The sequence below is a fragment of the Drosophila elegans genome, unplaced genomic scaffold (assembly GCF_018152505.1).
Source record: "Drosophila elegans isolate 14027-0461.03 unplaced genomic scaffold, ASM1815250v1 contig_133, whole genome shotgun sequence".
In the NCBI taxonomy this organism is placed as follows: Eukaryota; Metazoa; Arthropoda; class Insecta; order Diptera; family Drosophilidae; genus Drosophila; species Drosophila elegans.
The window spans coordinates 2,514,258-2,539,644 of NW_024545499.1; the positions used below are offsets into that span (position 1 = coordinate 2,514,258).

Below are 25,387 nucleotides of genomic sequence, written 5' to 3' on the forward strand. Positions count from 1 at the left end.
TAGACCTGAAGCACGAACGACTGCCAGATGAGATTCCACCTGTGGAGAAGCTGATCGAGGACCACAAGGAATTCATGGAGAACACTGCCCGCCGCCAGAACGAGGTGGACCGCGCCTGCAAGCCAAGACAGCTGCCTCCGGGAGCCCGAAAGCCATCCCGCAGCGGCAAGACGCCAGTGTGAGTAGGCCAAGTACTTGGCAATTTGTGGCAAAACTGTAGCTCTGCTGAATACGTTTGTTGTATATATTTATTTTGTATATTTATTTTTGCCTATTTCTTTTTATATCCTTTCTTTTGTATCCACCTTATTGCTACAATATTCCAAAACAAAACAAAATACCCCCGCAACGTCTTGCACACCTATTTCTCTGCCTATCCAAAAAACACACCATCCAATGAACCAACTACCGCCCAACAGTCGTGGCTCCAGTCACGATCTGCGTGAACAATCGCCCGATGGCACCCTGAGGCGTCAAAGGTTTGGCCGCAAGTTTATACTGTATTGCCCGCTACTCTTCTCATCCACTCACCCAGTGGCGAATGTGCTTACACACCATCCTCACATGAATGGACTTAGTAATTGCCCCTAACATCTAAACCCCGAAACCATTCAGTATACTTGTTAAACAACCCCAAGTAGCGCTAATCATGCTAGTCCAGCACTCCTCGAAAGAATCACTCTGCTTAATCAATGCTTTTAAAACTTTTGCTTGTTCGATCCCATTTGTAACTTTAGTAAAGATAATTATTTTTTTCACAGCTTCAAGGGATCTCGTGACCAGGGACTCAACGCTCGCAAGGGAAGGTGAGTTATGATTTGGGGTTACGCATTCCGTATTTCAAGAATAGATAGATTACGCATGTACCTTAAAATTCTCAAATTAAAGTTATTTTTTTTAACTTTTTAACTTCTTTTGGAAATGCTGCGTCTACAACTATTCGAAATAATTATAAACATATCAATTTAATTTGATATTATTTATGTTACTTGCCATTATTACTGTGTTTTGCTTATTTTGTTTGTTACTTTACCATTTTGTTTTGTCTCTTTTTCATTCTACTTTCATCTTGTCTACACTCTACGCTACGTAAACGTTGCTCATACCGCTCGAAAATATCAATTCAAATTATGCATCTTGCCACTTTATTTGCCTATGTCTATGTTTAAAACTAAATCTCTAAGCAGTCGTATCACGCCCACACGTGACACGCCCGACAGGGATCGCCTGCCACACTACGGCCCCCGATTCTCGCCAAGGTACGTCCTCGAAAACCAACAATATCATTCATATATCATCTCAAGATGTGCATGTCCAAATGTTTGCATGTAAATTTGGTTACCATATTTCCATATATATATATAACTCTTATTTAAAACCTTACATTTTTAAATTAGCAGCTCTGGACCGGAACTGGAATTCCGTTCGCCCCGCGCTAAGCTTCTATGGACCAAGTGGCGCGATGTTTGGATGCTCTCATGGGAGCGCCAGCGTCTGCTTAACGATCATCTTCTGTACTTGAAGGATGTGGAGCGTGCCCGAAACTTCAGCTGGGACGATTGGCGCAAGCGCGTAAGTACTTAAATATGTTTTATAACACCTCATAGACAAAATATTTATTTTAATTTCGTCTACACTAAAAGTTCCTCAAGTACATGAACCACAAGAAGTCGCGCTTGACGGATCTGTTCCGCAAAATGGACAAGGACAACAATGGCATGATTCCACGCGATGTTTTTATCGATGGCATCATAAACACGAGTAAGTTTTACGAAACTTGTCCTTGTCATTACCAACTGCTAAGCTAAAAGCATGAATTCCTTTTAGAATTCGACACCTCAGGCTTGGAAATGAAGGCTGTTGCTGATCTTTTTGATCGAAATGGCGAAGGTCTCATTGACTGGCAGGAATTCATTGCTGCACTACGCCCCGATTGGCAAGAACGCAAGCCAGCCAATGATTCGGACAAAATACACGACGAAGTCAAACGTCTGGTCATGCTGTGTACCTGCCGGCAGAAGTTCCGTGTGTTCCAAGTTGGCGAGGGCAAGTACAGAGTAAGTTCAACAGCGGAAATCTTTGACTGAGTGAAACTGATTTACCCATTTCTGACAGTTTGGAGACTCCCAGAAGCTACGCTTAGTTCGCATCCTTCGCAGCACTGTAATGGTGCGCGTGGGCGGTGGCTGGGTAGCCCTAGACGAATTCCTGCAGAAGAACGACCCTTGTCGCGGTAAGTTAACCATCTATCTGAAGCTATATCAAAGACACCAAATTTAGTTGTGTTGCGTACACACATTTTCGAAATTTGTTGGACTTCATCCATTCAACATCAGTAAATGTCACATACATTACAAACCTACATATATCTACAATATTATTCCAGTAGTCCACATATTTAATATTTCACCCTAATCATGCATTTTGTCCATACCCTGATGCTGTGCATCGTTTGATCATTTCATTAAACGCATTCGTATCACATCTAGGTACAGTTGTGGTTAACAACTAATTATACTTTAATGCCAAATAATAATAATACCAAACGGATATGGTCATTTAACCAACCAACAGCAATCCGACCAACAACAGACTAATGTGCCTAAAATAATACCGGAAACGAAAACAAAATAAATCCGGAACTTAGAAAGAGAATCCATTATGTATACCTCCTTCATTATTTATGGTCCAAACTCGTCTAAAAAATCTAAAACGAAATTAACAGTGTGCCATATTTTTATTTATTGCCATCCAGCCAGCATCAAAAACCACCTCATAAACACAATAACCCAGCCAACCGAAAACAACAACCAGATCCAATAAAACCCAAAGTCCAATGAGGCCGAGGGTTTTTACCATTTACTTTACTCATGCTCATTTTTGTCGCTTCGTTTATCTAACTGCGTAACAATTAGCTGCTAAAAGTCAATAAAAACACACATCAACGCCACCAAAAAAATCCTACCTACCTACCTACCTACTGTACCTTTTTTCTATTAGTTAGCTTTATTAACCAGGTTTCTTCACCCAACTTTAAGCGTTAGTCGAAATAACAATGTATAAAGAAATCAGTATTTCAGAACGTTTTCTTGTTAATCATATTCTGCTTGAAACTAACATCCTGCTTTACTTGTGTAGCAGTCTAGCATCCTCAGTTGACTAACGGAGGGTGTGAAGACTATAACTTAATGTCACACTTTTTATGTTTGAAGCTTCACCGATTTCGTTGTGCGTCCTCTGGTTAAATTGAAATTTGTGTATTAATTTGTGTTTCACGTTTTTCGTTTTTACTAATCAAATTTTATGTTTACGCCTTTTTCTTTTTTTCAAAATGGTTACCTTTATTATACCGAAAATCGTTTGAATCTTGATTAAACGATTCCGATAACTATACATATGTGTATGCTCTTCGCTTGCGCTGCCCGCTCGCCACGCCCACGATCCACGTCCACGCCCACGCCCGATATGCACCCGCCTGTGCCCACACCGAAATACTAAACAACAACCAATTTCAAAACAAAACACACCAACTGAAAAACAAACTGTGACCAATACTTTGCGGTAACGAACTTTCGTTGTTATTGTTGTTGTTTATATGTTCGCCCTACAACAAAACATTGCCTATCCGTGTATATGTTATATGTGGGTGACATGCCATGCCGATGCATATAAATGCATTATCTGTGCATTGGCACTGCAACTGCAATCGCTACCAAAACCAATGCCACTGTTACCCGGGAGCAGCCAAGGGACGCACTAACATAGAGCTGCGTGAGCAATTCATATTGGCCGATGGCGTCTCGCAGAGCATGGCCGCATTTACACCCAGACGTTCCACGCCCAATGCGGCCGCCACTGCCTCCTCCTCACCCAATGCCCAAAATGGCGGCAGCTCCAACTTGCCGCCCTATATGAGTGGACAAGGTCCCATCATCAAGGTAAATCAAACCGCAAATAAATCTGAAGCAGAGAGCGAAGGAAAACCTTCTTTCTTCCCATTTCATTCTCATCATATTTGTTCTTAATCGGAATTGATCCTGTTTGAATCTTCAGAAGAGCTAGTACCTTTATTTCTGTTAAAACTATTGAATAATTAACCAAGTTTAATTTTCTTAGCCAAAAACTCTATTTAAAAAGTATACTTCTTTAAAATCGTATCAATTTTACGTTGATTTGGATTTGATTTAGTCTCAGTTACTTATGCTAACATACTTACTTAACTTCTTTAGAACTCCATCGTACAAACTTCCTCGTTCTGTAGAACTTATGAACTAAATCTTTGAGTAAAGATAGGAATAAAAACAAAAATGTATTAACTTTTTAGAAGAGTAAAATTCTATCAATTCTGAATTTGGCAAACTTGACCGAAATTGAAAAGGAAAACAAGTGTAAAAGGGATTATTGGTTAATTACTACTCATTCAAAAATCTCCAAATCACGCAAGGGCACAAGGTAAGTGCCTTTTTTCCGTTTTTGGGTTCGTTGTGTGTGTGTGTGTTGTTGACAAAAAAGCTCCTGCTGCTGCGCCGCCGACTCTTTACATATAATTTACAAATCTGCATGAGAACCGAATACTTTCGTATCGTATATATGTTTGTTTAATCGTGTAATTTAAGTATCCAAGTATATTTTTTACATTTTTGCGACCTTTTTGAGTTGATGCTAGAATACAGTACACCCTACACTATTTATGATAAGACATTTAGGTGATCAGGAAAGGTTAGGTTGTTGTCCACGGCGTAAATGATCATATACCGTTTGTCAGCTGTAACAAGTCTGTCATTGTTGGTTAAACGTATCGAAATTAATTCTCTAGCCGACGAGCACTTGGCCGAGCTAATGCCAATCTTTGAGAAAATCCGCGCTCAAGACCAGGTTCCTTGCGCCTTTCCCATTCACATGGGTGCCGGCGGTACAGTATTTGTCCGTTGCAATACTAGCCGCTCGGTGCCACTGAGTCCACACGTGCTGCATTGTCATCCAACAACACACTGGGTAAGTTTGGAGACAGCAGGAAGAGCAGATCAAGGTCCAGGAAGAGCGTTTGAAAGCAGTTTCATGCTCACAGGGTTCTTGAACTCTAAGTAAATCTTAGTTATAATATATGTTTATTTTCCGTACAGGTACGAGAGCGATCGGTTCGCTCCATACCCATGTCGCGACCATCGCGCTCCTCACTCTCGGCCAGTACTCCCGACTCCCTGAGCGACAACGAGGGCAGCCACGGAGGTCCTTCAGGACGGTACACGCCCCGCAAGGTCACGTACACGAGCACACGCACGGGTCTCACGCCAGGAGGCTCTCGTGCCGGTTCCAAGCCCAACTCGCGCCCGCTCAGCAGACAGGGATCGAAGCCACCGTCGAGACATGGTTCCACGCTGTCGCTGGATAGCACGGGTTAGTAGTTATTGGATCAGTGATCCTGCATAAGTCTAAATGATGATTTACCTATCGAAATAAGCCAGTTAAAAAGGGGTTTCAACTTACTTACTAATTTTATTTAATTACTTATAACAGAACTTGTATACTTCAAACTTCCGTCTGTAACATTTTTGTTTTCATTTCTTTAGATGATCATACGCCCTCACGCATTCCGCAACGCAAACCTTCGACAGCCAGTACCGCCAGCGGCACCACACCGCGTCCGGCGCGACTTTCTGTGACCACCACTGCAACTCCGGGAAGCCGTCTCAATGGCACCAGCACCATCACCCGCAAGACCGCCTCTGGATCAGCCAGTCCGGCGCCAACAAGGTAGGCTTCTAGGATCTAAACAGTAAATGGAAGCGAGATGATGGGGGACATTGGTCGGGATTGAAAACTCTTAATTATCCAAACTCGTATTAATTTATTATTTTTTATTTTCCCACTGTTTTCGGATTACCGCATTAACTTTTGAACAACACCACTCACACAAACAATCAACATCATGAAACGCTAACTCACAACACCAATTGGCATTTAACCATTTGAAATTTGCTTGAACGCAACTAAAAATGCAACTAAAACTCGTGCCTGAAACCACAAAAAAAAAAAAAAAAAAAAATTATATTATAAACTGAAACAGCAACGGAGGCATGAGTAGATCATCCAGTATACCAGCACTAACCGGCTTCGGTTTCAAACCAATTAGGTAATACAGCGCCGAACGGCTTACACCACTTAACATTATTTCTTACTCATAAGTTTAGGCTAGATGTAAGATCGCGATCATTTATCGTAGGCAGCGGTTATGGTTTACCTTTGCTAACTAATGTTGTACTTACTACCCCAATCCAAAAAACATCAAAAGCCGGCCATCGCGGATACCGATTAAGATACCCTCATTTGATTCCAAGTCAACATCGCCCAGCTCGACTACGAATCCAACCAGCTTTGGGTAAAGTTAATAAGCCTACAACAAAGACATTTAACTAGTCAATTTTCAACTCAGTCTAGAGCAAGTAATTATGATTTATACTCGTTTAATGTTACTGTTAAGTTTTCTTGTACGTTGAACCTTTTCCGAGCATGTAGATGTCAATGTGCATGTGCCACAAAACAACGAGCAAAAAATGCTTTCGACTAACGTTAAGTTCGATTACCAGATTAAAATACATTTTTTGTTCTTTTTATGTGTTATAGTGTGTACAAATATTTTTTAAAAATAGCAACTAATATATATGTTTTCGATCCCAGGCGGAACATCAGCGGTAGCTCAACACCCTCCGGGATGCAGACGCCGCGAAAAAGTTCTGCGGAGCCCACTTTCAGCTCAACGATGCGACGCACTTCGCGCGGTACGACGCCAACGGAGAAGCGAGAACCGTTCCGTCTTTAGGAACTCAACCTTATTAACGAGAATGACAATAGACAAGCAAATGAATGCCAAGATTTAAACCACATACACACAACTTTACGTACTAACTACGCACTGAAGTTATAAATTAAACCCAAACCTTCTCCAAAATGAAGAGACTACATAAGCAATGTATGTAGTAGGGACATATACTAACTTTCAAGTGCCCTAACGGAGTGGAAAAGCGAACACTTTATATATGTTTATGCTACAAATATTTTGTAAAAGACACACAGATGAGAAGTAATGCAGACACATAGCTAACACACAAAGTGGATCAGACAAGCAACCTACTTACGAGTACTACTAACACTAATACTACCTTTTGCTACTACTAAAATATAATGTCCACTACCTTTATTTACTAGTTTTACACGTTCCCAAAATTATGATTTGTATATACTTATAAAACAAGAGTAAATTAATGAAAAATACACTCCAAGTGCTTTAAGGCAATTAAAAAAAACACAAAAAATATCGAAAATATATCTAGAAAAAGATACAACTTTCGAATGAAATGTCGGCGCCACCGCTGCAAACCATCTTGGGTCTACGGGCTCCATTGGAATCGCCAGTCCGGTGGATACTCAGCCCCAAGAACGGAGCGTGGTGGAGGCGAAACGCCCAAAAAATAACTAAACCCATTAAAGAGATAAAATTTGATTTTGTTCTGTTATTAAACTAATAGGAAAGTGCAAATTGTAAGTCGCATAAAGAAAATGTTTAATTATATACTAAAAGTCATTACTATAAGTTTAATTAATATTTAACTGTTAAGCGACAAAAACACACACAGATTTTGTATTGCATTATTTTGTTTTTTATATGCAATATCAGCGAATGAAAATCGATGCAGAAGGGCGAAATGAAAATGAGCCCGCTTATATAAATATTGTAAAATACTAATACTAAATTATTTTGTTGTACGAAACGAAAGAAATACATTAAAACACGATTTTTGTAATTCTATTTAATTAAAACAATTTAAATGCGAAATAAACATTTACAAAAAATAACATCATAAACCAAAATTTTTTCATTTTTAGATGATCCATCCCGCCCGAGTAAAACGCAAGGCACAGCACCCAGTTGATTTCCGAATTTGATTTATTCATTTAAGTTCTCAATCGTAGTATTTATTTGACACATTGAAATTGAATTTTCGATATAATACCATGGACGATCCGTGTGGATCGGATCCCTATTTGGTTGCCTACAAACACTCAATTAATTGTGATATTTAAATATGGGTGCATGCATGCTAATGCAGATGCCCTGTATCGGGTTTCTTCCTCCTCTGCCGCCTCATTTCCTCCATACACTGACTAGAAATGCCGCTCCAACTTCCACCGTGAAGTAACAGTTGGACTTTTGTGCCACAGGCCGCCAGATAGAGAATTATTTATACTAAACTTCGAAGTGCAGTTGCAGATTATGCGTAAGTGGATATCAATACCGTCGTCCTTTCGAGCTTTGCAATGCTATGGTGTAATCTCGTCAACGCCAGCGCTGCCTGTGTGTTGTGCTGCTAAATACATGCTGTTCTACGTTTTAGCTATTAAGGGCCCTACTAATATCGGGTCGGCATGTTGCCGCAAGTCTTTTGTAAATTATTACAAATATCATTATAATTAAAGTACAACTAAATATCATCATCAATATAACCAAAATTAGCTAACCCGGCTCGATAAAGCTAACTAAATATAAATATATACGAACATACGAACAAAAAAATTCACAGAATCGTGTGCGCCTCACAAAACTAAAGCTGGGCCGTTTGGGATGGTGCTTCATTGTGTATTAGCAGCATGGCAACGCTATGGGTATCCGAATTCCCATCTCATCCGGGAGCCATCGTCACCTGGCAAGCCCGGAGCTGGCCGACTGAGCCTTCGCCTGCTTCCCGTTGCCCGTGTTCGATGCGGAGCTGGAGCCAACGGCGGTGGCTGCAGACGCGTTCTGCTCGCGATCCCTTTCAACTCGATGGTGGTGGCCATGCTGATGATGATGGTGCCGTCTGCCGCCGCGATAGTGCCGTCGATTGTGGTGATAGTTGTTGTTGGTCGGCTCCGGCATGATGCGCTGGGTCTCCTGTACCACTGGAGCAAATGTGGTGCTAGTGGTGGGCTTGATGGCGTCTTCTTTGGCCGGTCCTTCTAGCTTCTTGGCTGCATCGGCCTCCTCACGACCCCGCCTTCGTCTGATATCCTCCTCGGTCTCGATGGAAATCACGGCCGATCCCTCGGCATTCACATCGATGATGGCACCGCGACTCTTCTGCTGCAGATACAACTCCGACATGCGCTGCTGCATCTGGCGCAGCTCCTCGGTCACCTTAAAGTCTGGTGCATTCAGCAGCTCCGATGGTGGCATGGCGCACTTGAGGCTGTCGGTCTCGTCGCCAATGTGCTCCCGGCAAACGGGGCACAGCGCCTGGAAGGGATCGGCCGTCTTCTGCAACCAGGCGGGCAGCTTGTCGAACTCCTCCTGGTAGTTGCGGCGCAGAGCGTTAAGATGTCGGGCCAGGCAGTAGCTGTGCAGGTAGTGAAAGCACTCGGTGCGGGTGAACTCGTCGCCATCGGCGAATCCATAGAGACAGACCACGCACTGGCCACTAGGCAGATTGCTGCCGGTCAGGTGCTCCCGCACCACCTCTATCAAGTCGAAGACCACCGGAAAGCCCACCGACTCCTTGATCTTGGCATTGCAGGCGCTGCGGATGGCCTCCAACCGTGCATCGTCCAACCCACGCGGACGCAGCAGCTTGAATGTGGGACTCTCCTCCGGATATCCTGGCGTCGGCTGCACCTGCAAGGTGACGCACACGTACTGCTGCTCCTCCTCCTCGCCGGTCAAAGGTAGCACCGTGGTCTCAATCTGCTCCACCTCGCCGCTTTTTGGTATTCGAGTATTTCAGTACTTCGGTATTATTAAAATAAAGCTATCTTGCCTACCTGGGTGTACGCTTGATGCGAACATCGTCCATCAGAATGGCTTCTAGGGACTCCACCTCGTCTTGTAAACTGCAAAAAAACCTTTGCTTGATAAAAAGAATACAACTATGATTTACCGCTTTCTTATGCTTACGCGTCCATTTTGCCAGAGGTTATTTAGTTTTTTGAGTATTTCTTGAGGTTTTGTTTAAAAAATCGATCTGAGACACCTGAAATTTAGCGAAAACACGGCGGCCGTTTGTTGTTATGCTAAAAATACCAAAAACCGAAATCCCCTAAATGTAGCTCACTGGCTGCAACGGTCACACTTACCTGCATAACAATTTTCCTTACATTACTCTTAAAAAATAAAACTCCTGCTTTTAATGTTGCCCCGTAGTGTTGTATGTGGAATCCGCCGCCCCGCCATATGGAGTCGCCACATGTCAGTGGTGGCCAAGTCCCTAAAGTATACTCAACATGGCGAGCCACAGGATGTTTTGCAGCTGGTGGAGGACACTCTTCCCGATCCAAAGGACAACCAGGTGCTAGTCAAAATCTTGGCGGCACCCATTAACCCAGCGGACATCAACACTATCCAGGGTAAGTCCAGCTCAAGATACATATGTACGTATGTGTTATTATCAACATTTACACCTGTACATGCATATAAAGGAATAATTTCAGCTTTATGAAATTAACTGAACTTTGAACTAGAGATCCGGAAATCGCAAAAAATCTTCCTTCCAGTACTTAAGAACATATGTTATTCGGAAGGAAATAGCTGCCATGGAACAATCGACAATTAGTTAAAACAAATTTAGAACTTCGGGGTTTTTAGACAGCGTATATGTACATATGTATGTTTAAAACACAGATTTTATAATTTGAGAAACACCAATTAAATTGTTTTAAAATCAGAATTCAGAATCGTCAATCGACATATTTTTGGATATAACAAGAGTTGTAGAGTATTGTATTGCTGCCCAAAGAAATGATAAAAAAATATGTTTTATTTTATATGTAGGTAACTATAGATACAAGGCTATATAATTCGGACTACCGAAGTTGACTTCCTGTTTTTTTATACAGGCGAATTTTGTCGGCACGTCCGAACTGGATTAAATATTCTTGTAAGACATTGCATCTTTAAAACTGCAAAATAAATTTTCGATTTTGTTATTTATAAAAAATAATAAAAGACAACTTAAATAGATTAATTCATGGTCCTCTTATCATGACTAGCCAAATTAAGGCTTTACCCCTGCAGGGAAAGGCAGAACACTTACCGTCAAAGACGATCACACCAGTAAATAGGCTTAGGTCTTAAAACGCGTTCTAATAAGTAACCCTTAAATCGCACACAGGCAAGTACCCAGTGAAGCCAAAGTTTCCAGCCGTTGGAGGCAACGAGTGTGTGGCCGAGGTCATCTGCGTAGGCGACAATGTTAGGGGCTTGGAGCCAGGCCAGCATGTCATTCCACTGGCCACCGGTCTGGGCACCTGGACCACGCATGCCGTCTATAACAAGGACCAGCTACTGGCGGTATCCAAAAAAGTGGGCTTAGCGGAGGCAGCCACCTCGACGGTGAATCCCCCCACCGCCTACCGCATGCTCAAGGACTTTGTGCAGCTCTCTCCTGGAGACACCGTCATCCAGAACGGAGCCAATAGCGCCGTTGGCCAGGCAGTGCATCAGTTGTGCCGTGCGTGGGGCATCAATAGCATAGGCATTGTCCGAGATCGGCCGGAGATTGACGAACTAAAGCAAATGCTGCAGTGCCTAGGAGCCACAGAGATCCTGACCGAGACCGAGATCCGCACGAGTGACATTTTCAAGTCTGGCAAGCTGAAGAAACCCCGACTGGCCTTCAACTGTGTGGGCGGTAAGAGTGCCACTGAGGTTTCGCGTCATCTGGACAACGGCGGCGTGATGGTCACATATGGCGGCATGTCTCGCGAGCCCGTTACCGTGGCCACCGGACCCCTAATCTTTAAGGACATTGCATTTAGGGGCTTTTGGATGACGCGCTGGTCCAAGGAGAACTACAGTTCCGCCGAACGATCGGAAATGTTCAAAAACATATTCGATCTGATGGAGCAGGGAAAGTTTGTGGCCCCCAAGCATGAGATGGTGCCTTTGGATCACTTTAAAGACGCGGCGGCTGCTGCTCTGAGCTTTAAAGGATTCACAGGCAAGAAGTACATATTGAACATGAGCATTTAGCTCCGAACCTTGAGGCTAAGCCTGCCATTTAATTTACATGAATTATTATGTATTAAATTTGTAGTCTAATGTGATTCAACTCAGACCATCTCCACCTCGTTAGACTGATACTTGAGCTGCAGAGTCATTGCGGAGGGCGAGGTGACATCGGTAACAGTCAGCTGCTGGCCATCCTGCAGTCCCAGTTCGCCCAGCGACTGCGTCAGGTTCTTGCGGGTGGCCTTCTCAATGCTCTTCACCGTGGACATGTACAGGGTCTTCTGCTTGCCATCCTTCATTACAGTGGTAAGAGCCGGGTTTTTGAGCTGAAAACGCGGAGAGTCGCACAACAGCTTGATGACATCCTCTAGCGTGGTGGTGTTGGGATCCTCGATGGGCAGCGACTGCGGCGTGTTGCTGCAGGCCAAGCAGCTCTCCGACTTCTCAGCCTCGTAGGTGTAGGTATAGATCCCGTCCAGATCGTTAAAGTTCAGGTAGTTGGCCATGCTATCATAGCAGCTGGTGGCCAACTTAAAGACCTCCAGAGCGCAGGCGGCGGCTATGGCTGCATTGGTACTGGCCACGGCGGGAATAATGTGCTTGACAACTCCCTGGACCAAGCGATATGTAACACCGGTTATGTTGAACTCGTTGGCTCGCTCCAGAGCCCTTTCGTAGACCCACCCAATATGCTGGGGGTCGTCGCCATCCAGTGGCACTCCAAACGGACTCTGTTTCTCCCACTGTATGATCTTTACGTATTCAATGCAGTGCTCCGGAAGGCGGGGTGTATTTGCTATGGTGCATAGTGGATAGTTGACCTGCGGTGGGAACAGGTCCAAGGTGCACTCAATGCAGGCCGTAAATCCAGGCAGGATGACGCGGGCATTGCCCTTAAATCCTTCGGTGCCACCGTCAATCATGGGCACAATAGAGCTGGCATCTAAGGTGCCGTCTTCCTCGTAGCGCAGCATGGAGAGCAGCATGCCATTGATCCAGCGACGGGCCACGATCGAGTCCAGGCCGCAGACGACCATGTGGAACTGCTGGTAGAAGGTCTCGTCAAAGTCCTGGATTTTCTTAAAGTGTGGCGTCACCCGGCAAGAGGGCACTCGTCCGTTGATGAAGCGCGCCGCGCACTCGGCCTTTGATGCGCCAATATCCGTTCGGCGGAACAGGAACTGCCGGTTTAGGTTGGACAGCTCGATGGTGTCCATGTCGATGACGTGCAGATTTCCGAAGCCTATCAGAGCTAGGTCCTTGAGCAGTTCGCAGCCCAGTCCGCCGGCTCCGATGATCAGAACCTGGCACTTGGTCTGCAGGAATTCCAGATTGTCTGGCGAGGCCGAAAAGTCGTCCTTGCAGAAGGGACCTTCGCGCTCCAGGATGTTGCGCAGTCCATTGAAGCGCTTGCTCTGCAGGATCAGGACGGGATTGGGCGAGTGGACAGACATTTTTGAGTTCAAATCAAATGAAATGCAACTTGCCCCTCCAGCCGCAGTGTTAGAAACGGCGATTCGTTTTGCCACACTGGTTGAGGCACTGTATCGAAACATCAGAGACGATAGATTTTAATACCGTCATCACACCACTGTCGGTTGAGTTCTTGCGACCCATTCACACAGGCTCCCGCTGTTGCTAAATCAGTTGTTGCAGAAAAATGTTTGCGACTCATTCACTCAGGCACCCGCTGTGACCCGCTAGTCGCCTACAAATAGTTAACAAGCCCGAAAAGAAGAAGAAGAGAACGGTAATAAAGTTGATAATTATGCATAAATTAAAAGAAATCCAAAAAACACTTGGGTGTGCTAAGGTCGGCTACACTTCCGAAAAGCCCCAACGCCCGATTGGTTTCAAATTTTCACGATCCATGTATTTCAGTGTCCTGATAACTAATAAATAGGTCAAAGTTTGCGACAAGATCGATTTCTTGGAAAATATGGGCTTATGACACTACATTGTTGGCCTCATTCATTGCTCATTTTTTGTTTTGACTATAAGATTTTACGTAGGTGCGAGCAAGACAACCTATGACGATTCCAATGAACGAGGAAAATTGTCAGAACCGATAATTTTACCATTAAAAGGTTTTCACCTTTAAAAGTTCAAATTATCGGGATAAACACAATATAATAAACAAATCAAAAAGTTTGAATTTTATGTTAAAAAGGCAGTGTGACCATGATTTTATAACCAACAAAATCTCAAGCAGTATCCATATAGTTGTCTCTGTCTCTGAGCTTCAATAAATTTGTAAATGAATGAGGCCGTATAACGAGAGGTGGAAGGTGGATTGATCTCTGTGGAAATAGGCTATAAGATGAATCGGCTATTAGAAAATCCAAGTTCTCCACCATCCAAGTTCTCAACCAATCGATATTGGCATCGATGATTCCCCCACCTCTATTGTCAACAGAACAGAAAAATAATAAGCCAAAAGATTATTGCTCTAGCTTCGAGACTCGAAGTTCGAGTAGCAGCAATTTTAACTCAGAGACATGTAAGTATAGTCAACTGTGAAAAAGACTATACATTTGGTTTGCTTATTTCGGACAGGGGTAAGCACAGAACTGCCCAGCAGGATGCAATATTCGTTGCCTTTATGGAGCGACATCCAATCATATCGAAAAATTACCTCAAAGGCGACAAGCAAGCGGCGGAGGCAGCCTGGAAGAGATTGTCAAAGGAGCTCAACAGCGTTGGTCCGCCTGTCAAGGAGGCCTGCGAATGGAAGCGGGTAGGTGCTTCGAAATCTTTTTTTTTTTATGTCTTTATGATGTTCTGTTTGTTAGGTGTGGAAGGATTGGAAAAGCTGCATTCGTAAGAAGATAACTAATAACCGGCTAGAGGACTCTAAGGCTTGTGGCAAAGGATCGCTGTACCAAGATACACTCACACCTCTGGAGGATGCAGTCGCCGTGATCTGCGACTTGTACGACATGGCTGACACCATTGTCGAAGCGCGTCCCAAGACCCAAATCGAAGGGCATCAAAGCCTTTCTCTGCAAAGCTTAAAAACTGACAACGAGGAAGGCACTGTAACGGATATTGGTACGAAAACATTAATTAAAAATGGATCATTGTTCCCAACTCTAGTCCTTTTGCAGACGAGTATGATGATGACGAAGAAGAAGAAGAAGATTGTAGCAACCCAATAAATATTAGAAGTTCAGGTGTAAAACATGAGCCACGAACTACAAGAACTACTGCGAAACGAAAGCTGGATGAGGAAGACACTTTGGAAATTGAACAGGACAGCGCAGTTCCGGTCCTCATGGACATAGCAAAGGAACTCCGCAATTTAAATAAACAAACACGCCTAAACGCGCAGCGAACTGAAGCTAATACTGCCTCCATATTAGCTCTGGGTACTCAGATATCAGAATTAATGCAGCAGCAGTTAAGGGAACGAAAGCGCCTTAATGCCATAATGGAGAAATTTGTACTCAAAATGGAATCCACAGAATAGAGCCAATCCTGAAGACTACCGAAAAATGTATTGTTTTTCTTACGTGGTTTGTTATAAGGCTACATTGTCAAGATATTGTTTCTTTCTATTAGTACTAGCAAGCCCTGAGCGGCTTTGCTCGCTTTTTAACAAGCAAGACGTGTAGCAATATTGTACCCTAGCAGAGGATACTAATTGTCATTTTAATTCAATTCAACTCGATTATCTCTGTTACGACAGGACAATGTGTAAAATATCGTTAAAACACCAACTTATTCACCAATATATGGTAATAAAGCGTTTCTTAAACAAAATGTAATACATTTCTTGAATTTTAAAAGAAGCTAACCAAAACATATTTAGCTACTAAAACACAACAAACTTTAAAATGAGTCGATAAGTTATAGCCCAGTCCCACAGAGCCCGTCCAAACTAAACGGTTGGGATTTTGAATGGATGGTGGCCTGTGGGACTAGGCCATTATCGTCGATGGAGAAACGGTTTCCCCGGTTTCAAAAACTCAAAGATGGTTTTTTTTTTTCTTAAATTTTTAGCTACTAAATCACCTAATCAAAAAATGCGGATTTCTTAAGAAAAGAAAGATCTAAATATAAAAAAGGGTTTCAGTAAGTTCAAAGTCTGCAAGTGCTTAAAATTTGAATTTGAAAAATGCGATCCCCACACTTTGGGGAATTCCTTCACTCAGATAGTGAGTTCCAAATGAATTTAAGCCATTCAGAAGCAATTCCACAAAATATGCACAATTTTCGAGAAAATGCATAAAATGCATAAATCCGCTCATACTCAAAAAGGCAAGGTCAACAAGTCAACCATCTTTGTTTATGTTTTAATGAGTCACAGCTATTCAGATCAGCTGTTGTTGGATGGTGGATTGTGGATGTGCTCTATTGAAATCGGAGTTTCACATTTTTCAAAAACCACAACTGTTTTTCAGGGATGGACTGCGTGGAAAGAGAGTAGCACCGAAAAAACAGCGGTTAGCTATCGTATAAACAAGTCCATCAAATTTGGATGGCGCACTATCTTGGAAATGTTCTATACGGCAAAACCTTATGGACTATCCCTTCAACGGAAGATGGATGGATCTCTGTGGGAAGACGCCATAACAGTAGGCGCATTTTAAACGGATCCGAAAATGATCCTAAACCCTTGAACCATACTCTTACCCCTTTCGCAGAGCGTTTTTCAAGTTGAAAGCTATTTTAAAAAAATGCTTTGATTATTTCCTAAACGACTGAATCTCTGAGTTCCTGAAAATTCAGCAGAAAATTTTAGCAATTGAAAAAAATACGACCCAACATTTCGTGCTGGAATGGTCAAACAGTTAACAGCTGTTAAATTAAATTAAGACCTAACTTGGTTTGTCTTAGCTTTTGCTTGATTTCGAGGAAAAGGCCACGAAAAGCAGAAGGACGAACTAATGTTTAACAAGCTACAGACTGTCTAAACTTCTTTTTTTTTGCATATATAGACCATTGTTGCCCTCTAACTATCAGTAAGAAATATGAATATAAGAATATCAGCGACCCATGCTTTTCAGCAATTCAACTTACAAACTCTGGAGAATGTTTCAATCAGAGGTTTTCTTAGAATTCAATAATTTTGGGCCTGCAGCATTTTCATGGTGAATCAGCCATAGTTAATTGACATTTCAGCCCTTGGCGTTATTAAATCTAGTTTATCTATGATTATAAACTCCTCTACGAGTACTTTTATGAAGGTTTCATTAACACGTTTTGGAACACGCTCTGAAAAGGGCGAAGGAAGGTTAGCTTCTATTGGTATTTTAATGACAGAGTTGAATTTGGATTTATTTATTATTTAACAATTCTGCATATGATTTACTTTATTAACTATTAAATAGCAAAAATATAAAAACAGTCCCTTTTTCCAAATTGACCACCAAACCAGTTCAAATTCTTTTGCGCCAAGTCCCACAGAGCATCATCCACCAACTCCTTGAAAGATGGTCCGTAAGGTTTTCCCGTGCATAACTTTGACGCACAGTCAATGTCGTATCAAAATCTTGAAAAATGGGGCAGTGGCATCAGGGTATAACGGAAAACTCCAAAATAGTGAATAGTGGAAACTGGTATTTGTGGTGGAATGCTAGACTTCACGTAACCAATATCGATTTCGGAATAGACGCATAAAAAAGAATAGGCTGAACAACTGTTCTTTGTCTGGATTTGTCAACGAAAATTCTCCCTCTGTTTACTGGATATTTGTGTTGTTGTTTTCGGTCATTATTGTTGAAATTTCCCCACGAAAGTTAATCGATATGCCAAATATCTAGTATATATCTAGTAATCATCAAGTAAACATTGGTAAAAATCCCAAATTTCTAGAATGATGCAATTTGACGCACTTTTCCCATCTCTATCTTCCTATACAAAACCTTTGTAAATAAAACTGCGTCTAGCCACAGACGCAACCCAAGTGTAAATAGGCCCTAATAAAACGCGTTAGGGCGTTCCATTCTCGGCATTATTTTCTTACCCAAAAAAAAAAGCAAAAGGAAATATATCGATCAGGCTAGCAAGTTTCAATTTGAGTACGAATTAAAATAGCAGAACATGGATATTAAATCATTTCTGTATGAATTTTGCGCTAAGTCGCGTGTTGAACCAAAGTTTGACGTTCGCCAAACGGGTAAGCGATTATAATATGCGTTTTATCAGCTAGCATATTGCAAATAGTTAATGCCAATCACTGCAATCCCAGGTCCGAAAAACCGTCAGCGTTTCCTGTGCGAGGTACGAGTAGAGCAGAACAACTACATTGGTGTGGGGAACTCCACCAACAAGAAGGATGCCGAGAAAAACGCGTGTCGTGACTTTGTCAACTACCTGGTGCGGGTGGGTAAGCTGAGTGCCCAGGATGTTCCGGCCGATGTGGGAGCTTCGTCGGGGGCGGCACCCAAGGCCGGTTCGCTGGTCGAGGGCGGGGACGGCGGAAATCAGAAGCGCGTGTTTGGAGGTCAGTCGGGTCCACAGGATCTGGGCGAGGCCTACCGCCCATTGAACCACGCGGGCGGACCCGATGGCAGCCGCTTCAGCATCATCGACCATGTGCAGGAGCAGAAGGACATGAACGAGGCTGAGTCCATCGATGTTAACGCTGCCATCCACGGCAACTGGACCATAGAGAACGCCAAGGATCGCCTGAATATGTACAAGCAAGCGAACAATATTCGCGACGATTACAAGTATACCCCAGTGGGCCCGGACCACGCTAGGTATGTCTTATTTTTTTTTTTTTATTTGAGCCTGCATTCCGGATTTGGCCAAATTGTTCTACGGCCATGCCTGGAATGCAGCACGAAATCCTTGGGGGACTGTGCGCAAATTGTGGATAGCTGAGCCAGCAGAGCGACGTGGTACGATACTCCAAACTACTAAAATTACGTCCAGCTACCTTTCATGGGGCCTGTAAGCGAAACGGACTCTCATGAAAGGCGGCGTAGGTGGCAGCAATTTAAGCGCTGGCTTGACAGCTGCGTCTTCCCCATTAGCACCACATCGCTCTGTCAGCTGTGCACGGTCGCCCATTAGAGTGGGGGGTCCATGTAGCCCAAGGGTAAGTTCCGCAATTTGGCCCACATTCTGGCTGGAAACTAGCTCTAAAGGCCTTTTCCATCCAGGAGCTTTATGGCCGAGCTGTCCATTTACGTGCCGGGGCTCAAACGCAAGGTGACGGCCCGCGAGACGGGCTCCAACAAAAAGTCGGCCAGCAAATCGTGCGCCCTGTCCCTAGTGCGCCAGCTCTTCCATTTGAAGGTCATTGAGCCGTTCAGCGGATCTCTCAAGAAGAAGAAAGACGAGGAGCTGAAGCCCTACCCGGTGAAGCTGTCTCCTGAGCTGGTCAACAGCATAGACGAGGTGATCCAGGTGCTGGATCTTCCAGTCGTCAATCCGCGCAATATTAAAATCGAACCGGACGGCGCTCCCATTCCACTAATTGTAAGTTATATATTAGTTATTATTTAAATACACCATACTGGATGTTAACAATTGGTTTCCCAGTGTATCGGCTTACAGGGACAGAATTGGTTAGCTCGTTTTTATGAAGTTTGACTGCTCCTGTTTCTAATAAAGTATTGTAGTCTTGTATGCTCGCAACAACTGTAAGATTACCTAAATATATTTCAGAGAGGAAATCAAGTACACATTTAATGCATTGGCAAAGAAATATTGAACACACACCAAACGTACAAATGTGTACATCTTTGAACATTTATAAAAGTATTTCGGTGCGTACACTCCGAATTTGGCCACGTTTTTGATCATTTCTAATTCATCGAATTCTTAAGCATCATGGCCAAATGAAACTATAATATTTTTTTTTCCGTCTAAAACATGCTTTGCATAATAGTTTTTTAAGTACCAACTAGAAAAGTATACCTTTTTACACTGATATAATATTATCATTAATCAATCCGGTTTTTTTGGGTCACTGAACACTGAACTGAACAAAATACATAGGACCTCTTAAAATGATCCCAAGTAACTCATGTTTTTTTTTAGGTTAACATAAACCGTATTGACTCTTTACCACAAGAGGGAGAGAAGCGTCAAGAAAGCTCGGTGATTCCCTGGGCACCTCCGCAGCCAAACTGGAACACCTGGCACGCCTGCAACATCGACGAAGGAGAACTGGCCACCGCCTCGATCGATGATCTGTCGATGGAGTTCGAGCGATCGCTCCGAGAACGCCGCCAGAACGACGAAAATTATCGTCAATTCCTTGAGTTCCGCGACAAGCTGCCCATTGCGGCTATGCGATCCGAGATACTTAGCGCCATTAATGAGAATCCAGTTGTGATCATTCGCGGTAACACCGGCTGCGGCAAGACCACCCAAATAGCCCAGTACATTCTCGACGACTACATCTCTTCCGGCCAAGGTGGCTACGCCAACATTTACGTGACCCAGCCGCGCCGCATCTCGGCAATTTCTGTGGCAGAACGAGTCGCCCGCGAGCGTTGTGAGCAATTGGGCGACACCATCGGCTACTCTGTGCGATTTGAGTCTGTTTTCCCTCGGCCCTACGGGGCCATTCTCTTCTGCACCGTGGGCGTGTTGCTGCGCAAGTTGGAGGCGGGCTTGCGGGGAGTCTCGCACATCATCGTCGACGAGATCCACGAGAGAGACGTGAACAGCGATTTTCTGCTGGTCATTCTCCGTGATATGGTGGACACCTACCCGGATCTGCACGGTAATGTCACAATTGCTTTATTTTTTGTGTAATTTTTTTTTTGTTTAAATGTCATGCAGTTTTTGAGAAGGAGAGCTTATCAAGTAGATTACTAAAGATACATTCATTAGAAATTTGACTTCTTCGAGAAACAAAACACTTCAAATTAAGAATATATTGATTAACCTCGAGTTCCTGGCCACAATGATTCAACCAAGTAATGAATTAACTGGCTTTTACATTAAATTTGTGCATACTTAGTTGGTTCCCAAAAGTTGTATTTCTGAGCCGGATAGGACGATCCCATAGTAACCATCGGAAAATTAAAATAATAGTTAGATATTTCAGACTTACAATTTTAATTTTACTAAAATTGGACGACTATATAATATTACTGGAATCAAAAATTAAAAAAAAAAAAATTACAACTCAGCGGTTTGAGATATACATAGTATGTATGAGTAGAATATTTTATATTTACGGTTTTAGATTTATTAAAATCGGGCGAGCTGCAAGGGTATATAAATTTCGACTGGCCGACCATGCAACTAACAGGACATATTTTCTTTTCGTTTTCCAGTTATTCTTATGTCGGCCACCATCGACACGACGCTCTTCTCTAAGTACTTTGGCGACTGTCCCGTACTAGAGGTGCCCGGGAGGGCCTTCCCTGTCCAACAGTTCTTCTTAGAGGACATTCTCCAGATGACAGAGTTTGTGCCGTCGGTGGAGTCGCGTCGGAAGCGCAAGGAGGCAGAAGACGAGGAGCAGCTTCAGCTCACAGAGAACAAGGAAGAGGCGGAAACCAATTTCAACAAAGTGTGCGAGGACAAGTACTCCCAGAAGACGCGCAACGCTATGGCCATGCTCTCCGAGTCGGACGTTAGCTTCGAGCTGCTGGAGTCTTTGCTGGTGCACATCAAGTCAAAAAACATTCCCGGCGCCATTTTGGTATTTCTGCCCGGCTGGAACCTGATTTTTGCACTCATGAAGTATCTGCAAAGTACGAATACTTTCGGTAATTCAGCCCAGTATCGCATTTTGCCGTGCCACTCGCAGATTCCTCGAGACGATCAACGCAAGGTGTTTGAGCCAGTTCCGGAAGGCGTCACCAAGATCATCCTCTCTACCAACATCGCAGAGACTTCGATAACCATTGACGATATTGTTTTCGTGGTGGATATCTGCAAGGCGCGCATGAAGCTCTTTACTTCGCACAACAACCTAACCAGCTACGCCACCGTGTGGGCCAGCAAGACCAACCTGGAGCAGCGCAAGGGACGCGCCGGACGAGTCCGTCCCGGCTTCTGCTTCACGCTCTGTTCACGCGCCCGTTATGAGGTACTTGAGGACAACCTCACGCCCGAGATGTTCCGCACGCCTCTGCACGAGATGGCTCTCACCATTAAATTGCTCCGGCTGGGCGCCATTCACCACTTCCTGTCGAAGGCCCTGGAACCACCGCCAGTAGACGCTGTTATCGAGGCGGAGGTGTTGTTGCGCGAGATGCGCTGCCTGGACGTCAACGATGAACTAACGCCTTTGGGTCGCCTGCTGGCACGTCTCCCAATCGAGCCGCGGCTGGGCAAGATGATGGTGCTGGGGGCGGTGTTCGGCTGTGCCGATCTGGTCGCCAGCATGGCCTCCTACTCTAGCACATTCTCCGAGGTGTTTCAGCTGGATATAGGGCAACGTAGACTGGCTAATCATCAGAAGGCGCTGAGTGGCAACAAATGTTCCGACCACGTGGCCATGATTGTGGCCTCGCAACTATGGCAGAACGCCAAGCACCGCGGCGAGCAGGCAGAAGCTAGGTTCTGCGAATGGAAGGGTCTGCAGATGTCGACTATGAACGTAATGTGGGATGCGAAGCAGCAGTTGCTGGATCTGCTCCAGCAGGCCGGGTTCCCTGAGGAGTGCATGATACCGCACGAGGTGCACGCAGACGCTGATCAAGACGACCCAGTGCTGGACGTGTCGCTGGCTCTTCTGTGCCTGGGTCTCTACCCAAACATTTGCGTGCACAAGGAGAAGCGCAAGGTGCTGACTACGGAGTCAAAGGCGGCGCTGCTGCACAAGACTTCTGTGAACTGTAGCAACCTGGCCGTGACCTTTCCGTATCCGTTTTTTGTCTTCGGCGAAAAGATCCGCACGCGGGCCGTATCCTGCAAGCAACTGTCGATGGTCGCGCCTCTACAGGTGATGCTCTTCGGATCGCGCAAGATCGACTTGGCCGCCAACAACATGGTGCGCGTGGACAACTGGGTTAACTTTGAAATGGAACCGGAACATGCAGCCAAAGTAGGGGCCCTGAAACCGGCTCTAGAAGATCTCATCACCGTCGCCTGCGATAATCCGGCCGAAGTGCTCCACTTGGAGGAGCCCTACGCCAAGCTGGTCAGGGTGGTAAAGGACCTTTGTGCCAAGCGCTCTGGCGATTACAGACTGCAACGCGATACGGGAATATTGCCACACCAGTCACGCCAGTTCAGTGCTGGCGGCGGACCGGCCAAACGAGGTCGCTTTGAAGGCGGCAGCGGTGGACGTTTCGCTCCCAGAGGTTATGGCAACAGAGGAAACGTCCCCTTCGGCAGTGGGGCAGGTCGTGGATATGGCGGAGGAGGATATGGAAATAACAGAGGAGGCTATGGCTACAATAGAGGCTTTGGAAATAGCGGAGGCGGATTTGGGGATATAGACGGTGGTTTTGGGAGCAATCGAGGATCGGGAGGAGGCTTTGGAAACTTTGGAAATGGCAACGGAGGCCCCGACCAAACTGGCAGCTGGGGGCGTTATTAACATATTTAATCTGACAATTTTCAATGAATTTCTCCTAACCAAATAAGCGGGACTATGTGTATTCTTATCATATTTTGAAACAAGTTTATAAAAATGAAAGACATTTGAAATAATCCGAAAGTGTTTTACGGGTCTATGTGCGCCAGTTGGCAACGTCGCAGAAGTACGTAGCGGTCAGTCCGTCTAAGTCCCAGATGCACGCAGGCTTCAAGCTTCATTTAACTTCCGCTAGCAGAGCATCCCTTTCTTTACTGGTTTGTTTCCCCGGACGGCGGGGATGATTCGGTTCTGGATGCCGGCTTTCCAGCGCTTGTAGATGTTGCAATGTGGCTCAAGCTCGTCTGGGCCGATGCGTTGGCGAAAGTCAAAACTTAGGTTCCATCACCAAGATGCGCAGCTTCTCTGACGCCTTCTTGATGGCCACAAAATTGCTCATGAGTTTGGACTTCACCCTGCTGAGTTGTCGTCGGTTATTAAACAAGAGCTCGATTTTGGCAGTTCCTAATTCTGTGTAACTTGGAAACGTTTGCGAGTCCATTTCCATTTTTCCCACGACCCATCAAACTAAACTTTCCATTCTCGGCGCCACTCACCGTTATAGAGCTGGGTCGGCCACTCCAGTATCGAAATATCGAATATTTGGGTTTTGAAACAGTGTTTATTGGTGTTGACACGGTACGTCCCTCAAGCAAAGCCTGATCATATTCTTATTATAATTTCGTTTCTCAACAAGAACTTTTGGTACTCGAAGAAATATTGACTTGCAACCTGTACCTTTTTCTTTTTAACTGGCTATGGAGAAGCTATGTTTAACTTTTTTTATATAGCTTATATACAGTTACAATATTATGTATATTATTATGGATTTTTTTTTCAAATATATTTTTATGTAATTAATGAAACTTAAACGAAATCTTTATATGTTCTGTATAGCTACTTGAACAGATACTTCTTAAAATTGGTCTCAACGCTTATTTTGGGTATTTCTTAAACGACTTTATCTCTAATAATTTCTGAAATTCTGTTAGCGGCTTCATACAAATTCAACTGTCTGAAATTTTAGCAACCCAGAAGCTGCTTAAATTTTTGTTAAATTACTGAAAAGCCAGGTTATAGCCTTTCCACAGAGATACATTTACCACCCACCATCCGTTGAACGGATAAGGTTTTGCCGTTCCCAAAATTTTCCAGTTAGTCCGCCGTTAAAATTTGAAAGACTTTGACGGACTAATTTATGCGATAGTTAGGCGATGTTTCTGCGGTGCAGCCCTCTTTGCACGCAGTCCATCCCTGAAAAACCGTTGGGATTTTTGAATATAGTGAAACTCTGGTTTCCACAGAGCACGGCGGACTAACTGGAATGTTTTTGGAGCGCCAAAGCCTTATGGACCATCCCTTCAACGGATGGTGGAAGGTCGATGAATCTATATACCTTATAAGCCTAGTACTGAGATCGACGAACAGTTTCGCCAGCAAAAAACTTTATTATTTCTAGTGAGACCGAAGTTTTTAGAGCATACTGTCAATCAGCTGGGCTTGTTGACAAACAAATTAATTTGAGGAAACAAAATCAAAGAAATTAAATATAAAAGACGCCAGAGCTAAATTTGGTATTGAAATGGCTTTTACGTATTTTTGTGGTTTTTCCCTCAATTTCGCTTGCAAGCTCAAGTCCAACAACACCAAAGTTGAAATTTTTTATTCTTTTCGCCAGGGCCTGACAAACATTTATCGAGAGTTCATCCCAGACGTCTGGCAACGCTTTGCACATTTCTTCTATATTTTCCGTCGATCTAAGTACCGACGTGCAAAAGGGCACTATCGAAAAGTGTTCGCCGGTTATTTGCCCCTCGCACTCATGAGTGCGAACGGTTTTCCTCGATCTGAGTGTATATAGTGTAATCAAGTCTTGCAACGGGTTATCGATAGAACGGGAACTGCAAGTA

General features: G+C 43.9%; 6 protein-coding genes across 56 annotated transcripts in view; 4 read left to right on the forward strand and 2 right to left on the reverse strand.

Annotated features, from left to right (window-relative positions):
- The window catches only part of LOC108147573 (microtubule-actin cross-linking factor 1), an 80,752-nt gene extending 72,889 nt beyond the window's left edge, over nucleotides 1–7,863 (forward strand). For 13 of the 50 annotated variants that reach the window (XM_041710758.1, XM_041710759.1, XM_041710760.1 and 10 more), the window contains 14 exons: nucleotides 4–178; nucleotides 420–479; nucleotides 762–806; nucleotides 1,185–1,259; nucleotides 1,398–1,572; nucleotides 1,644–1,761; nucleotides 1,828–2,057; nucleotides 2,116–2,233; nucleotides 3,745–3,938; nucleotides 5,124–5,397; nucleotides 5,571–5,754; nucleotides 6,068–6,133; nucleotides 6,293–6,379; nucleotides 6,679–7,863. In XM_041710758.1, coding sequence (XP_041566692.1) covers nucleotides 4–178; nucleotides 420–479; nucleotides 762–806; nucleotides 1,185–1,259; nucleotides 1,398–1,572; nucleotides 1,644–1,761; nucleotides 1,828–2,057; nucleotides 2,116–2,233; nucleotides 3,745–3,938; nucleotides 5,124–5,397; nucleotides 5,571–5,754; nucleotides 6,068–6,133; nucleotides 6,293–6,379; nucleotides 6,679–6,820 — 1,943 coding nt within the window. In that variant the 3' untranslated portion in view covers nucleotides 6,821–7,863. Of the gene's footprint in view, nucleotides 1–3; nucleotides 179–419; nucleotides 480–761; nucleotides 807–1,184; nucleotides 1,260–1,397; nucleotides 1,573–1,643; nucleotides 1,762–1,827; nucleotides 2,058–2,115; nucleotides 2,234–3,744; nucleotides 3,939–4,816; nucleotides 4,996–5,123; nucleotides 5,398–5,570; nucleotides 5,755–6,067; nucleotides 6,134–6,292; nucleotides 6,444–6,678 lie in introns of all 50 variants that reach the window. The other 37 variants (XM_017274204.2, XM_017274182.2, XM_017274196.2 and 34 more) reach the window with 21 other exon arrangements.
- Nucleotides 7,864–7,927: 64 nt separating this feature from the next.
- Nucleotides 7,928–10,043, reverse strand: LOC108147591 (E3 ubiquitin-protein ligase RNF25). Its single transcript, XM_017274231.2, has 3 exons — nucleotides 9,926–10,043; nucleotides 9,793–9,861; nucleotides 7,928–9,731 (listed from the first exon to the last, which is right to left on the reverse strand). Exons 1-3 carry the CDS (start codon nucleotides 9,931–9,933, stop codon nucleotides 8,696–8,698), a joined length of 1,113 nt encoding a protein of 370 aa, XP_017129720.1. The 5' UTR covers nucleotides 9,934–10,043; the 3' UTR covers nucleotides 7,928–8,695.
- Nucleotides 10,044–10,081: 38 nt separating this feature from the next.
- LOC108147592 (enoyl-[acyl-carrier-protein] reductase, mitochondrial) lies at nucleotides 10,082–12,072 on the forward strand. Its single transcript, XM_017274232.2, has 2 exons — nucleotides 10,082–10,374; nucleotides 11,139–12,072. The coding sequence occupies exons 1-2, from the start codon at nucleotides 10,158–10,160 to the stop codon at nucleotides 11,996–11,998; spliced, it is 1,077 nt and encodes a 358-aa protein (XP_017129721.1). The 5' UTR covers nucleotides 10,082–10,157; the 3' UTR covers nucleotides 11,999–12,072.
- On the reverse strand, nucleotides 11,994–13,494 carry LOC108147590 (nedd8-activating enzyme E1 catalytic subunit). The gene has a single exon (XM_017274230.2). The coding sequence runs from the start codon at nucleotides 13,429–13,431 to the stop codon at nucleotides 12,079–12,081; it is 1,353 nt and encodes a 450-aa protein (XP_017129719.1). The 5' UTR covers nucleotides 13,432–13,494; the 3' UTR covers nucleotides 11,994–12,078.
- An 889-nt stretch (nucleotides 13,495–14,383) lies between these two features.
- On the forward strand, nucleotides 14,384–15,739 carry LOC108147571. The gene is made up of 4 exons (XM_017274156.2): nucleotides 14,384–14,477; nucleotides 14,534–14,714; nucleotides 14,770–15,028; nucleotides 15,085–15,739. Coding segments are annotated over exons 1-4 (804 nt in total). The 5' UTR covers nucleotides 14,384–14,475; the 3' UTR covers nucleotides 15,447–15,739.
- Nucleotides 15,740–17,935: 2,196 nt separating this feature from the next.
- Nucleotides 17,936–23,554, forward strand: LOC108147593 (dosage compensation regulator). 2 transcript variants are annotated; one of them, XM_017274233.2, is made up of 5 exons: nucleotides 17,936–18,098; nucleotides 18,171–18,684; nucleotides 19,090–19,408; nucleotides 19,973–20,663; nucleotides 21,223–23,554. In XM_017274233.2, the coding sequence occupies exons 1-5, from the start codon at nucleotides 18,023–18,025 to the stop codon at nucleotides 23,439–23,441; spliced, it is 3,819 nt and encodes a 1,272-aa protein (XP_017129722.2). In that variant the 5' UTR covers nucleotides 17,936–18,022; the 3' UTR covers nucleotides 23,442–23,554. The 2 variants fall into 2 exon arrangements, with proteins under 2 accessions (XP_017129722.2, XP_017129723.2); XM_017274234.2 differs by lacking the exons at nucleotides 17,936–18,098; nucleotides 18,171–18,684 and adding an exon at nucleotides 18,691–19,025.
- Nucleotides 23,555–25,387: the final 1,833 nt, after the last annotated feature.